We start from the raw sequence: 14,205 nt of genomic DNA, 5'->3' as shown, positions 1-14,205 counted from the left end.
TGAAGCAGAAAAGTGGATGGGAGGGAAGGGGGTAGAACAGAGTGGCTGGAATCTCAAACGGAGATCTCACTGCAACATTTTTATGCAGTTCCACTTGTATTGTTAAAAATTCACACATACACTAGGGTCACCATCTTTGTTCCGGCAAAATACAGGGTGGGGCAGTTTGGGAGCAACCCCGCCCCCCAATCTGGTGCTGAAGTGACTTCAAAGCAATACATTGCAAACTACAGCAGGATGGCCTCTCTGGAATTTGTCACACACACACACACACACACACAAATTTATAAATCTGTGTGCTTGGCTAGGTAAAGGGACCCCTGACCGTTAGGTCCAGTCGTGACCGACTCTGGGGTTGCGGCGCTCATCTCGCTTTCTTGGCCGAGGGAGCCGGCGTACAGCTTCCGGGTCATGTGGCCAGCAGTGCACGGAAATGTCGTTTACCTTCCCACTGGAGTGGTACCTATTTATCTACTTGCACTTTGACGTGCTTTCGAACTGCTAGGTTGGCAGGAGCTGGGACCGAGCAATGGGAGCTCACCCCGTCGCAGGGATTCAAACCGCCAACCTTCTGATCAGCAAGCCCTAGGCTCTGTGGTTTAGACCACAGTGCCACATGCGTCCCTTGTGTGCTTGGCTACCCAGAGCTTAAATACATGATCTTCCACACAACCCTTTGGATCCCTAACTTGGCAGAGAAAGGAGGGGGCAATACAGGACAAAACTATCAATACAGGACCTCACATTTTACATTGGGATACGGGACAATCCTGTATTATACAGGATAGGTGGGAACCCAACAGGCACCATTCGTATATGTACGAAATGGCTCAACACCCTGCTCCCTCCCAACGCAGCTTGTTCCTAAGCAAAGTATTCCAAGCAGCAATGAGAAGGCAACTTCATACATTTATCCTGAAATCTCCTCTCTTGGGTAATGGCAAGAAATAAACTCTTTCCCCTAACCCAGCCTTTATTCTTATGGATGGAGGGAACGGACAACTGGAGTGTTTGACTATGCTAATGAATGGGAGCCTGTGAAGGGAGGCAGACACCGCCCCCCCCAACAGGAAGCTTGAGGCATAGACTTTTTTTCACCCACACCCAGAACAATCCTTGTTTTCACAGGTGAAACACTGAATGGAGCATTAACTCGCCAAGCCTTCCCAAAGGGGTGGATTGCAATGGTTGATCGTACCACACACATTGCTGACAGCTGCACTCGGGGGGGGGGGGGGAGCAGAGAAGGAATCCAGTGAATCAAAGCTGTGTAGATTTATCTTCGGTAGCTTAGCTCTGAATCAAGCAATTCATACATTGCACATAATGAAAATTTTAAAAAATGAGGCTTTGCACTTAAAAAAAGAAATGAAATGAAACCTAAACCTAGAACGGATCATATAAATAAACGTTTGTGGATATTTGCTTATTTTGCAACAATACACACTTTGTCGCTTGGTTTATTCCGAACCTGGCATTGATTCTCCTACTCCGCTATGAACATATTAGTACAGACTTACGTACCATGGCAGGAAGAATCATAGAACTGTAGAGTTGGGTTCTTGAGGGTCATCCAGTTCAACCCCTGTAATGCAGGAATCTCAGGCATCCATGACAGATGGCCGTCCAACTTCTGCTTAAAATCCTCCAAGGAAGGAGAGTCCACCACCTTCAAGAGAGTCCGTTCCACTGTTGGACAGCTATCACCATTAGAAAGTTCTTCCTGATGTTTCGTAGGAATCTCCTTTCTTGTAACTTGAAGCCACGAGAAAAAAAGCTTCTCCATCTTCCATGTAAGCGCCCTTGAGATATTTGAAGAGCGGCATGCTCTGTGTGGGCTTGCATTGATGTTTATCAACCACCACTGTCGCCAACTCTCCCTCCCCTGAAGTGCCCCTCCCCTTCTCCCAAACTCACCAGCCAGCTTACCTGACGCTCTTTCTTTCGAATGACTTTGTTTTTTCCAACACCGATCATAGGAGTCATCAAACTTTTTGGGCCCATGGACACGTCTGCAATCTGAAGATGCACCGCAATTGAGCACATGTTGCTTCATTGGCTACAAGAGAATACTTCTTTCAAGCCCGATTTCAACACAGGCCGGGGGGAGGAGTGGGAAGGGACCCTGTGGGCACCAGATTGGCAATCCATGAACTTATGGCATAATAAAATGAGAAGAGTTTGCTGGATCAGGCCAATAGCCCCTCTAGTCCAGCATCCTGTACTCACAGTGGCCAGTCAGATGCCTACTGGAAACTCGCAGCCTGGACCTGAGCACAAGACTATCCTACCCACCTGTGGTTTCCAGAAACTGGTATTCAGAAGCATTACAACCTCTCACTATGGAAGCAGAGCAGAGCCATAATAGCTAGTGGTCACTGATCGTCTCATTCTCCATAAAGAGTGGTAAGAACGGTGAACCACCAGCTTACAAACATGAACCAACCTCTGCTTTATTTAATGTCTCGCCAGCCACCAAGTGAATCTGCTGGTAGCACTTGATATCTCTACTTTGTTTTACTTTGGGGCCACCAAATTTTGGCACACAATCCCTGGGGGATTTGCAAAGGAGGCAAATATTATTGTATATACAGTGGTACCTCGGGTTACATACGCTTCAGATTACATACGCTTCAGGTTACAGACTCTACTAACCCAGAAATAGTGCTTTAGGTTAAGAACTTTTCTTCAGGATGAGAACAGAAATCGTGCTCCGGCGGTGCGGCAGCAGCAGGAGGCCCCATTAGCTAAAGTGGTCTTCAGGTTAAGAACAGTTTCAGGTTAAGAACGGACCTCCGGAACGAATTAAGTACTTTACCCGAGGTACCACTGTACTACTACTACTACAACATTTTTTTTTTATTTATATCCTGCCCTCCCCAGCCGAAGCCGGGCTCAGAGCAGCTAGCAACAGTAAAAATAACACAGTTTACATAAAATCACAATCAATTAATTGAAATACATTCTAAAATCAATTCATTCTAAAATTCAGAGTCAAATTAATGGCAACCATTGGGTTAGAGTTCTATGAGGATTACAGAAGGAGGGGGTCAGACTGTGCCTTGGCCAAAGGCCTGGTGGAACAGCTCTGTCTTGCAGGCCCTGCGGAAAGATGTCAAGTCCCGCATGTGAGGTTGTCAAAAACATTTGTAATACCCTGGATCCTGAATGCCTTGCGAGTCGAACGTTTTGGCTCCCGAATGCTGCAAACCCGGAAGTGAGCCAATCAGAAGCCGCACCTTGATTTCCAAATGATTTGGAAGTCGAGCGGAAGTCCGGAATGGATTCTGTTCTAGTTCCGTGGTACCACTGTATTTAAATTAATATTGTTAATGTGCAAGCGTTTAAAAATAAAATTAATATCAGTACAAATCGAGCACACCTGACAGTGCCAAATCACATTTCTTTTTGGGCCTCCGAACAACCTAGAGTGACAACACTGGGAGTATCAAAAAACATCTCCTGTATTCCCTGGAAAGGCGGAGGGAAACGGAAGTATTACATAGGTGTGTCAAGGAAGGGCAGGGCACTTTGGGGAAGACAACAAACGCTCCGCTTCTCAGCAGCAGATCCAAGTTGACGGGCTGCTTCCTGACTCCCCAAATCCAGCTGATGCAATCAGCATCAGAGCTGGTGCAAAGGCAAACCACACTCATTAAAACCAATTTGAGGCATTTTGGAGCCACCTGAGACATGACGTCAGGTGGGACCCATGGCCAGCTTCTCACGTGGTGGTTTCCAGGTTTCTGAGACTTGTAGATACCATGCACCAAACTGTTATTTATTTTTTTATTCATTTGTTCATTTGTTTGCTCATTGTTTATATTTATAGACCACTTACTATCTGAAATATCTCAAAGCATTTTACAATAGATAAATACCAATGTGCGTCTCTCTGTGTGAGAGCATAAACACATATATATGAGCACATCTATAAGAGCACAACCGAAGTATTTTCTCACAGACGCTGATGTGACTGTGGCTTTTAAGTGCATTCAAAAGAACGAAAACATGGCACGCCAACAAGGCTATCATTGAGCAACACAGGGAATGCCCAGCGTTTAATTAAGAGCACAAACTCTATGACCAATGTAAAGGTCTCGTGCAAGCAACAGAAATGACACAAGGTCCAGATTGAGAGATACATATATAATTGGGTGATTCTGGAAGATCAGAGCATTAGCAAGAACACAGTCAGAATTCCAATCTCTGTTTTCATTAGTGACAGGAAACTTTTAATCCAAGCCTGGCGTCTTCCTGTTGCTTGACTCTGTTAAAGGAGGTACCAAACAGGCCTGTCATCTATGCAGATGAAGATGAACAACTTCCATATTTAGGGCCATGCACGTTATGTGCTTTAAATTTTTTTTAAAGAACTAATTATTTCCAAGACTGGCTCTACCATTAGGTAAAGTGAGGCAGCTGCCCCAGGTGGCAGATACTTGGGAGGCAGTATTTGCACTTCCCTAGCTGTTGCCCTTCAGCCCAGGGCATTCACGCCCACCTGAGCTAGTGTCCTGGTGGTGCTGAAGCTGGCTTGTTGCTGGCCTGGCTTGGCAGTCACCTAGTCACCTAGTGTTACAGAAAGCACTGAGGCCTAGCGGCCTGGTGCCTGCCCCTAACAATACTGAAAGTGTGCAGCAAATATGGGGGCATTATAGTAGCAGTGGCATGTGATTGGTGAGTGCCTGATTCCTTGGGTCATGAAGATTCTAGGCTGCTCATTGTTCTGCCTCAAACTGTGTAGGTATCTACACCAATCAGCATCCCTGGGAATAGGGAATCAGCGCTTGGTCCGGAGGGCTGTTTGCTTAAGCCCCATCGCTACTGGTACAAATGGGGAGGAATTTGCTTCCCACTTTTGGATGGAATGTGAAGAGGGAATGTATTGAGTCTTCAGCTGGGATGGTTTGCAGGGAGTTGGGGCTTCTACCACCTGGAATTGGCCTTATTTCCCTCAGTGTAGTCACCTGCTCTCCCACCTTGAGTTAATGATGGAGGCTATGGCTGGTGGCCCTTCATGGGGGCTGAGTGGAAATTTCTTGGTGGACCCTGAAAAGACCATGTGGTCCACCTTTTCCAACAAATTCTCACTGTTTCAACTTCCTTCCTTTGGACTGTTTGAGAAAAGTTGGGAACAAAGTAAATATTTTTTTAAATAAATTTTGAGGAGCCAATGTGCATGTGCTTGTGACTACCCGATGTAAGTAATGAGGTGACTGTGGGACTTCACTCATCATTTTAAGGCAGGTTTACAATATCCTGCTTGTACTTGCAGCATTGCAGCATTCAGTGAAGAAAGGATTCCAGCCTGCAGATATTCTTAGCAAGACCACATGACTATGGACTATAGAAGCCTGTCTTCAAAGAAACCCAGGACACTGCAAGTGGATTTTGTGTTGGGTGTGTGTGTGTGTGATGGTCCTACAATTGTTCTTATTATGAATTCCATTTATAGATAGCATTCCCAGCCTCCTAAGATTCACCACATTGTTCGGTTTTATTATTTATTGGTATTTAACTGAATTTTTATTGATGGCTTCTGTGGTTTTGCTGATATGTTTCTTTGAATTTTTGGTTTTAAATGTTGCGTATGCATTTTTTACTTTTTAAAATTAAATTATCTTACCATGTTCTATGTAAATCGAACAGTATATAAATATTATTGATGATGATGACACACACACACACCACACACACAGTAAAATAAAACCAATGTCAAATAATTTACATTAAAAAAATTAAAGATACATAAGCAATATTCATATTGACAATACCAACATGAAGTCAAAGAGCATTGCAAGGCAGCAAAATGTACAAAATAAAACACACTACAGTATTCAGACAACCACTCACTCCCACCATCCACTTTTAGAACACAAACAGGGCATTTCTTCAGGCATGAGGGCCTTGGATCCCCAAGGGGTCTCTCAGCAAATCCCACTGAACACTGTGCACCATGTAGTAATGAGCTGACTATTTCACTCTATATCTGAGGATCATTTTAATTAGAAATGCCAAGTAGTGATTCACATGCTTCTTCAGGGGGGGGGGGAGGCATGTGCTGTGCTATTGAGCTATAGCCTATCCCACCTTGTGGCTGTTTAGTTCTTTCTCTCTCACTCTCTCTCTCTCTCTCTCTCTCTCTCTCTCTCTCTGTCTGTCTTTTTGAAAACATCACAATCACCAGGTATTAACTTGAATATAGGAAGTCCTGGTTCTTTTACAACATGAGCCCTGCCCTGGTACCATTCCCAGGGCTGAGTGAGTTTTCCTCACGTGCTGGAAGGAGCTATAACCAGGGTGTGACTCAGGAGAATTCTTTGAAGTTTGGGTGTTTATACAGGTGCATTACAGGTGTCAACACCCACAGGCCCGGCTACAACAACACATGCAATCTATAAAGATGGTGCAATGCAATTATTTTCAAGGGCCTGAAAAGTTTGATGCTGCTGATATTAAGTATGAGGTAGATGGGGAGACATATAATCTTAACCCTACCCACGCATCTGCTTAAATACAAGTCTTGTTCTATTCTAAGCGTTCACACCCGATTCCTGAAGGCACCATGAAGACACTGACTGTCCTTCTCCTTGTGGGGCTTCTGGCCCTTTGGACAGAATTACCCTCTGCAACTTGTTACAGAATAGGTAGGTAAGATGCGAAAAAGTTGAAAGGCGATTCTGGAATACAGGACAGGGGAAAAAACATTTGGAGCAGCTAAAGCTGGGTTATCGGTAGTTATATCCACAAAGCCATTTCAGGGCAAGTAACTTTGTCCTGAGATAAACAGGACTTGGTCCTGCAGAAGAGAGAAACGGAATTCACGCTGTCTTGCTATATAATATTTTTGTAAGGGGAAAAGTTGTCACACTGTAGTTTGTGTGGCTGCCAGTAGGCGGCAGTGTGAGCTGCAGCATGAGCAAGCAGAGCAGGAATGGCAGGAAACCATAACAGAGACGGCAGCCCCCAATATAATTCTGCACGTTTGCTTTGCAGCTATACGTTACTGAACTCTGTGAGTTCAATGGGACTTATTTCCAGGTAGTAAATGTGCATAGAACTGCAACCTTTTTAGGGCAAACATATGTTTGTCTATACCCAGAACTTGAGTTGAATAAGACTACAGAGTGTGTGAAAAATTGTAGCTTGAGAAGTAAGTCACATTGAGCATAGTGGGAGTAAGAGCAAGCATGTATATAGGACAGCATTGCAATACTAATAATACTAATAATATTAATACTAATACTAATAATATAAATAAATAAATTCAGGCTGCCTTCAATTAAACAGAGCTGGTGGTATGGGGGTCATGCTTAGGCACTCTAGAGAAGGTTGCCAGTGGGCATGGACAGAGTTTTGTAGTTTGCATAAGGGATACAGAAAGCCAAGAGCAATTCTTAATTCTCTCTAAAGCTATACTGTATTTTTTTTTTTTTTGTGAGGACATGATTGAATTCCATTTATTTAAGTATACAATTGGAATGTTGGGGAAAAGGTAGCAGTGTAGCAGAGCACATGTGACAAAGACTCAAGTCCCCAAAAGTGATGGATTGTTTTTTAATGCGAAATAATTGTTTATGTTGTTTATTTTTATATTTTTTTAATTTTAGTATTTTTAGACTGCTTTGACATATGCTTTAAACAAATAGAAGTGCTGAACAAACCACATACAGTATCAATATCTATCAATATCAGCATTCTACCTATCTATCTATCATCTATATATCTATCATCTATCTACTATAGTTTACAATGCCTGCTGGCAACTTTGCATCTTTAGAGACAGACAACATTTTTTTGATTCTCACATCTTGGGAAAATCGGGTGATCACAATGACAACTGTAATTTCCTTTTCTTACTAATGAAATGTTTAGCTGGAAACATCTTAAAAGAGATAAACGAACCATTCATTATTTATATAGAACTTAAATTGTAAATTCCTTTGTGTGTCTCATTTATTTTCACAAAATCATAGCGAGTTGAAAGATTCCCCTGTCTTACAGAGTTAGTTACTGACTCTGAGAAATTGGGCACTTTCAGACGTGCTGTTTATTAACACAGATTTGGCTGGCGTCCCATCACTTTTCTAACAGCAAAAAATGGAGGGAATAAACGTGTTGGAAAATTCCACTGGAAAGTTATCATTTAGCAGCATTTCCTAGGGTTTCTGGCCTACATAAGATTTGGATATGGGGAACCTATAAAATACATGTGGAAAGAATGCAGGATGGTGGGCTCTTGCATGCCTAAAATATGAGCTTCCTAATTATAAATCCAAATGCAAATTTTGCTACGGACAACATGGCTGCACTATAGTCAATAGAATTTTAAAATGCGTAAAAGTTCATATTTCGATGTTCAGATGCTGTTCTTTTTTGTGTGCTCTTTTTATTGTAATTATTAGTATGTTTTGATGGATCTCATTCATACACACAAACACATATAAAATTGTAATTATATTAATGTTTAATTGTTTTTAATGACTGCTTCCCCTCTCCCATGCTTTTCCCTGTCAGAGAAAAAGGTGGGTAGTAGCAGCAGCAGCAGCAGCAGCAGCAGCAGCAGCAGTAGTAGTAGTAATAATAATAATAATAATAATAATAATAATAATAATAATTTTATTTCAGGGATGTGCCCAGGAAATCCATTTCGGTGCTCCATGCCAGGAATTAGTCGTTGCAGGAGTAACTATGACTGCCCACGTAACCTCCAGTGCTGCAACTACAGATGTGCCAGGGTCTGCAGAGCTCCATCACCAGGTATATTCCTCAATGACTGACGTTTCAAGGTACAATTTCTTAGAGCATGCATATTATTGGAAACAGGGAAGGGGGAAACCAGCTTGTGCAAGATGTACCACCATTGCACACCTTATTCTCTGGGGCAGCCTAAGTGGCTAAGCTCTGCCATTCGAAAGGATATTAACGGGTGCAAATATATAGGTGCAACAATATATTCCATAAAATATGAACCGGTGCCAGGAGTGGGTCAGTAATAAAACACCCAGTGTCAGTGAAGTTGACTCTTTATTCAAAGAAGCCCAAACAGGCCTAGTGATCACAGGAACTCTTGCCCCAAGAAGGCAGTTGCAAGGACTGGAGGTCCCTGCCGTCCCACCCCTCTCTAAGATTCCTCCCCCAGCAGCCCAAGCCTTCTTCTTGTCTCTGTTCTGCCCTCTTCATTCCTCTGGGTGTTCTGGGAGACCATGAGGAAGGGGAGCTGGTCACAGCAGAAGGGGGAGACTCTGTGGCTTCTTCAGGGCCGTCTTACCCATAGGCGCTAGGGGTGCGGGGCACCTGGGCACTGGGCTCTCAGGGGGGCCAGGCTGAGAGTCTGGGGCCCGAGAGTTGAATCCGGGAAAGAGCCTGCTCATCAGTCGGAGCACCACAGTGGGCTCTTCTTGTGCGCTGCGAGTTCAGGGGCGACCGAGCCAGCAAGACACTGAGGCAGCTGGCTGGCTCCGACCTCCTGCGCACCTGGGACTGGGGAACTGGGGGGAGCGCGCTGAGCGGATCTTTGCACCCCGACGCCGCATATGCTTAAGTCAGCCCTGGGCTTCTTCAGCAGCCTTCTCATCTCTGTCTCCTGGCCCCCCTCCTCTCCCGCCTCTCAGTCTGGACTGCTCTCTGCCCCAGCCTCTTCCTGCTCACTAAGGCATGTTCCCTCTTCTGCTCCCAACACCTCCTCCTGCCAGCCTGTTCCTTGTCCCTCTGACCACATATCAGCATTCCACCATCAATCCCCTGGCTCTGAACCTTCTTCCTTGGGGAGTTCCCCAGCTGATGCCTCCCACCCTTCCTCTGCATCCAGCCCTTTTCTATGGGCCAGGCAGGCGGGACCTACTCAGAGTTCTCTCTATGAAGCAGATGTGTTTGGCTGTGAGTAGGAACAAGGTGTGTGTCTCTTTTTTAATACTGAACTGCATCAATTCACCTTCCTTTTAACCCTCTGAGAGATGTGTAATGTTGGTGCTGGCATTGCTGGGCACCTGCCAAGGCCCACCCCTTGCAGGGGGCACATTGCCAACCCCTGGAGACCCCTTGCTCTGCTCCCCCCTACTCCTTGCTGTCACTGCCACTCAGGCAGCTCCTCGCTGCTCACTCAAACAAATGCCCTCTCTTACCATGCAAGCAATGATAAGAGCAAGGAGATAGGCAGCAGCGGTCATCTCTTACCTCTTGATTTTCCTGTGGACACTTGTGCCTAGAGGGGTAGTCAATATTTCACCACCCATTTGTAGGATGTCAACTGGATGGCCATTTCAAGGAAGTATAAAAGAAGAACAGCCACCATTCCCCCCACCCATCTGCCCATCCAGAGGTGCATGGGGAGGGGGAGCTAGCATTACTGCTCTGACTCTGGTTCGCTTCAGAGCAATGGTACTACCACATATTTGGAGAGACGCTGAGTCTGTAAAGTATACATAGAAAGCTGAACCAGATTGTCAGGTCTTGCAGGCTCAGGCTGTGAACTTGCTGATTACTCATTCAAATGTGGCTTTTGGTACCGCCAATAGAACTGCACAATAGTCAGAAGAAATACTAGAATGCATTCATTAGTGTCTGAACATTGGTTAACGATGCTCCTTTTGTTCTTTCCCCCAGTGATATCTTGGTATTGCCCACGGAATCCATTTAGGTGCACTGTCCCGGGAATTGATCGTTGCAGAACTGACTATGACTGCCCAGGAAGACAAAGGTGTTGCTACTACAATTGTGCCAGGTCCTGCAGATAAGGTATCACCATCGACGGCTAAGGACATACCTTGGACACCATCTTGATAGATGCAGCCAGCCCAAATGACCAAGGGGATGGAGCACCTGAGGAGCGGTTCCAGCATTTGGAACTTTATAGTTTAGAGAAAAGATTAGTAAGAGGCAACACAATAGAAGTTTATAAAATTATGCATGGCATGGAGAAAGATTTGCTTCCTTTCTATCAACACGAGAACTTTTTTCATGTCCATAAAAGCTGAATATTGCAAGATTTGGAACAGATAAAAGCAGTGCATTGTTGAACAATGGAACCCACTCCCACAAGGGGCAACAGTGGCCACTTGCAGAGGTGCCAGTTCCTGGGGGCTGATCTGTTTTGGGGCCCCTCAAAATCTTTTGGGAAGGGGCCGGAGGGCTCCCAATGTTGAGGCGGCAGAGGAGGCCGAGTGCGGGTCCAAGCATGGCGCAGCTCCAGCGGCCGGTTTCTTCCCTTTCTCCCCTGCTGTGGAAGGGAAGGACGGTCAAAGCAGCCTCCCACCAGTGGCTGTGCCAGGAGGAGGAGCAGCCACTGGCCATTGAAGCCGCACGGCCACTGCATTCAGCTCTGCCCCTGGCTCCTCCCCACGTCCTGGCATCACGTGGACAACGCTGGGCCTAATGACGCCCCCGCAAGCTGGCACCTCTTCCAACTTGGTTGGCTTTGAAAGAGGAGCGGGCAAATTCATGGGGGGCAATGCTCTGTCTCCACAGAGGCAGTATGCTTCTGAATGCAAGTTGCTGGAAACCACAGGAGAGAGAGAGAGCCTGAATAAGATACCATATTTTTCGCTCCATAAGACACACTTTTTTCCTCTTAAAATCTAAGGGGAAATGTCTGTGCGTCTTATGAAGTGAAAGTGTGGTCCCTGGGGCTGGGGGGGGGGGTGGAGGAAACCCGGGCTTCCTCCGCCAGCTCCAAGCTGCTTTTGGGGGGTGGGGGAAAGCTGGGCACCCCCCACCGCCAGCCCCACAAGCTCGGTGAGCAGCTTCCTGAGCTGCTTTTTGGGGCTGGGGGAGGAGTAAACCCAGGCTTCCCCCGCCAGCCCCGACAAGCTCCTGAGCAGCTCTGGGGTAGCCCTGAGCAGCTCACAGGGCAGCGGGGAGCCTTCATCCTGCTGCCCTGGGGAGGCTTCGCGCGGCTATCCCTGGCTTTTGCGGGAGGTGGAGGAAGGGACAAAGCGAGGCTCTCTCACTTCCCCCACTTCCCACAAATGCCCCCAAGACCCGCTCTCCCTTTAAAGAGCTGTGCGGAGCGTGTGTGTGGCTCTTGGGGGCTTTTCCCCGAGGAGGGAGAAGGGCAGCCCATAAGTGACAGGCTGCCCTTCTCCCTCCTTGAGGAAAAGCCTGCAAGCACCGCACACACGCTCCACGCAGCTCATGAAAGGGAGCACTGAACAGAGCCTGGGATGCATACAGGCTCTGCTCAGCGCTCCCTTTAAAGAATATTTTCCCCCTTCAATCCCCCCCCCCCCAAAGTAGGTGCGCCTTATGGTCAGGTGTGCCGTATGGAGCAAAAAATACAGTAGATGCTCTAGCCTTGCTTGTTGGTTCTCCACAGGCATCTGGGTGGCCACCGTGAGAGCAGGATGCAGAACTAGATGGGCCGTTGTCCTGATCCCTCAGGCTCTTTGTCTTTCCCTGTGTTCAAAGTCTTATGATGGGCCTGGTGCAATCAGGGAAGCTGGGAGCCACGGGTTATCCCTATATACAAACAGTAATTGGTCCACTCAAATATATCGCCCTGTCAGTTTGGTGTAGTGGTTAAGAGCGGTAGTCACGTAATCTGGGTAACCGGGTTCGCGTCTCCGCTCCTCCACGTGCAGCTGCTGGGTGACCTTGGGCCAGTCACAGTCTCTCAGCCCCACTCACCTCACAGAGTGTTTGTTGTGGGGGAGGAAGGGAAAGGAGAATGCTAGCCGCTTTGAGACTCCTTAAAGGGAGTGAAAGGCGGGATATCAAATCCAAACTCTTCTTCTTCTTCTTCATCTGACAAATTTATCAGCTACTAAGCGCCAGTGCAGGGCACTTCTCTCTAGGACACCAGAAAGGGCTAAGCTCTGTGCTTTAAAGGGACATTTATATGTCTGACAAATGAGGACATAACATGGTAAGATAATCAAAATGCTAAGATTCCCAATTATAAGGATTTAGAAGGAGGGACCTACTCTGAGTTCTCTCTTCCAGGGAGGTAAGGACAACAACAGGCGGGAACGTTTTAGGAATTTTCTCCGAGGCTGGGAGTGAGGAGGTACAATTGACTAGGATTATTTTGTTCTCTGTCACCAACCTTGTTGTTTTTTGTCTCCTTTTCCCATCCAGAATAACATCCTGTTGGCGCGCTTGAAATGCAACACCTGTGCCTGAAATTCGCCCAATTTTTCATCTTTTCATCATGCAGGGAAACCACTTTCTACCCAACTGAATGCAAATAAAGGGTTTATCTGACTGAGTCGTAATCAGAGTAGATCCATTGAAACCAATTGACTTTTGTTAGTAAATCAAATTATTTTTGTGGGTCCATTCTGAGTATGACTTAGTTGGATACCACCAACAGTCTTTTGTTTTTGCTGTTGGCATTTCTCATCTGAGTCTCAGGACATCATGTGGAAGGAGAACAGAAGTGAAGGAACATGTTTTTACTTGTTACTTAAAATATTGGTGGTCAGCTATAACGTCTCCTTGGAGATTTTCTTGAATGGGCCACATATTGACCAAGAAGCTCAGATGAAACAGGAGCATTTTTGTACATTCATCTATTGGACTATAAAAGTAGACCTTGCTCTTGTGATTGACAGTGAAGAAGTCATAATCTGCAGCAAAATGTGTTACATAGTAGGTTATGGGCTATTGGTTATTTAAATTGAATATACAACTTCTAGCACAGAGCAAGCTTCCAGATTCATCCCAGTGGGTGAGAAACTCCATGTGGTTATAACTCTGACAGCTTATTTCCAGTTCCTGCATCAATCTGGGAAATGTTTATGCAACAAGAAATTACCTTGCAACACCAGTATTTACAAACACCATCATCACAAAATAGGAAGCTTTCCTCCTGTGGATCCAGGACTCATTTATCTCTCTCTCTCTCTTTGAAACTATAAATGAAAAAGTCATACAGTTACACTTGCAGAAGAAATAAATGCATATGGTTCAAATTGTATATGCAAATTGTTATTCCAGTCTGGAAGAGCTGCAATCTATATTATTTTATATTGCTCTATTTCAATTGGAGATTTCCCCAAAATAGCAGCACATCTGTTGCAGAACAGGAACTACACAACCAGTTCTGAGAGGTGAAAATTCCAGGTAGCCTGACCTTGCAAGTTGCTAGATCTCAATGGAGAGAATCTTGGGCCTGGACACACTTTCATTTCTGCCTGTACACACTTTCATTCACTTTCCTAGGATTTTCATCAGATCAGTAGCACTGGCCCAAAAGCTTTTCAT

At 45.5% G+C, this 14,205-nt stretch overlaps 1 protein-coding gene across 1 annotated transcript; it reads left to right on the top strand.

The window, feature by feature from the left end:
• The first annotated feature begins 6,490 nt into the window (after positions 1–6,490).
• On the top strand, positions 6,491–13,918 carry LOC310680490 (waprin-Enh1-like). The gene is made up of 4 exons (XM_083447186.1): positions 6,491–6,650; positions 8,632–8,763; positions 10,609–10,740; positions 13,078–13,918. Exons 1-3 carry the CDS (start codon positions 6,569–6,571, stop codon positions 10,737–10,739), a joined length of 345 nt encoding a protein of 114 aa, XP_083303312.1. The 5' UTR covers positions 6,491–6,568; the 3' UTR covers position 10,740; positions 13,078–13,918.
• The last annotated feature ends 287 nt before the right edge of the window (positions 13,919–14,205 follow it).

This window comes from Podarcis tiliguerta (genome assembly GCF_965153285.1).
Source record: "Podarcis tiliguerta genome assembly, chromosome: 6".
NCBI lineage: Eukaryota > Metazoa > Chordata > Lepidosauria > Squamata > Lacertidae > Podarcis > Podarcis tiliguerta.
Note: the sequence above shows the minus strand (reverse complement) of the source record. Positions and strands in the feature narration are given on the sequence as shown.

Bases quoted from the DNA above. Each gene is read 5' to 3' on its own strand.
- LOC310680490 (XM_083447186.1), top strand. From the start codon at position 6,569: ATGAAGACACTGACTGTCCTTCTCCTTGTGGGGCTTCTGGCCCTTTGG. The intron at 6,651-8,631 runs GTAGGTAAGATG...ATTTTATTTCAG, and splicing joins TGCAACTTGTTACAGAATAG to GGATGTGCCCAGGAAATCCA. The intron at 8,764-10,608 runs GTATATTCCTCA...TCTTTCCCCCAG, and splicing joins CTGCAGAGCTCCATCACCAG to TGATATCTTGGTATTGCCCA.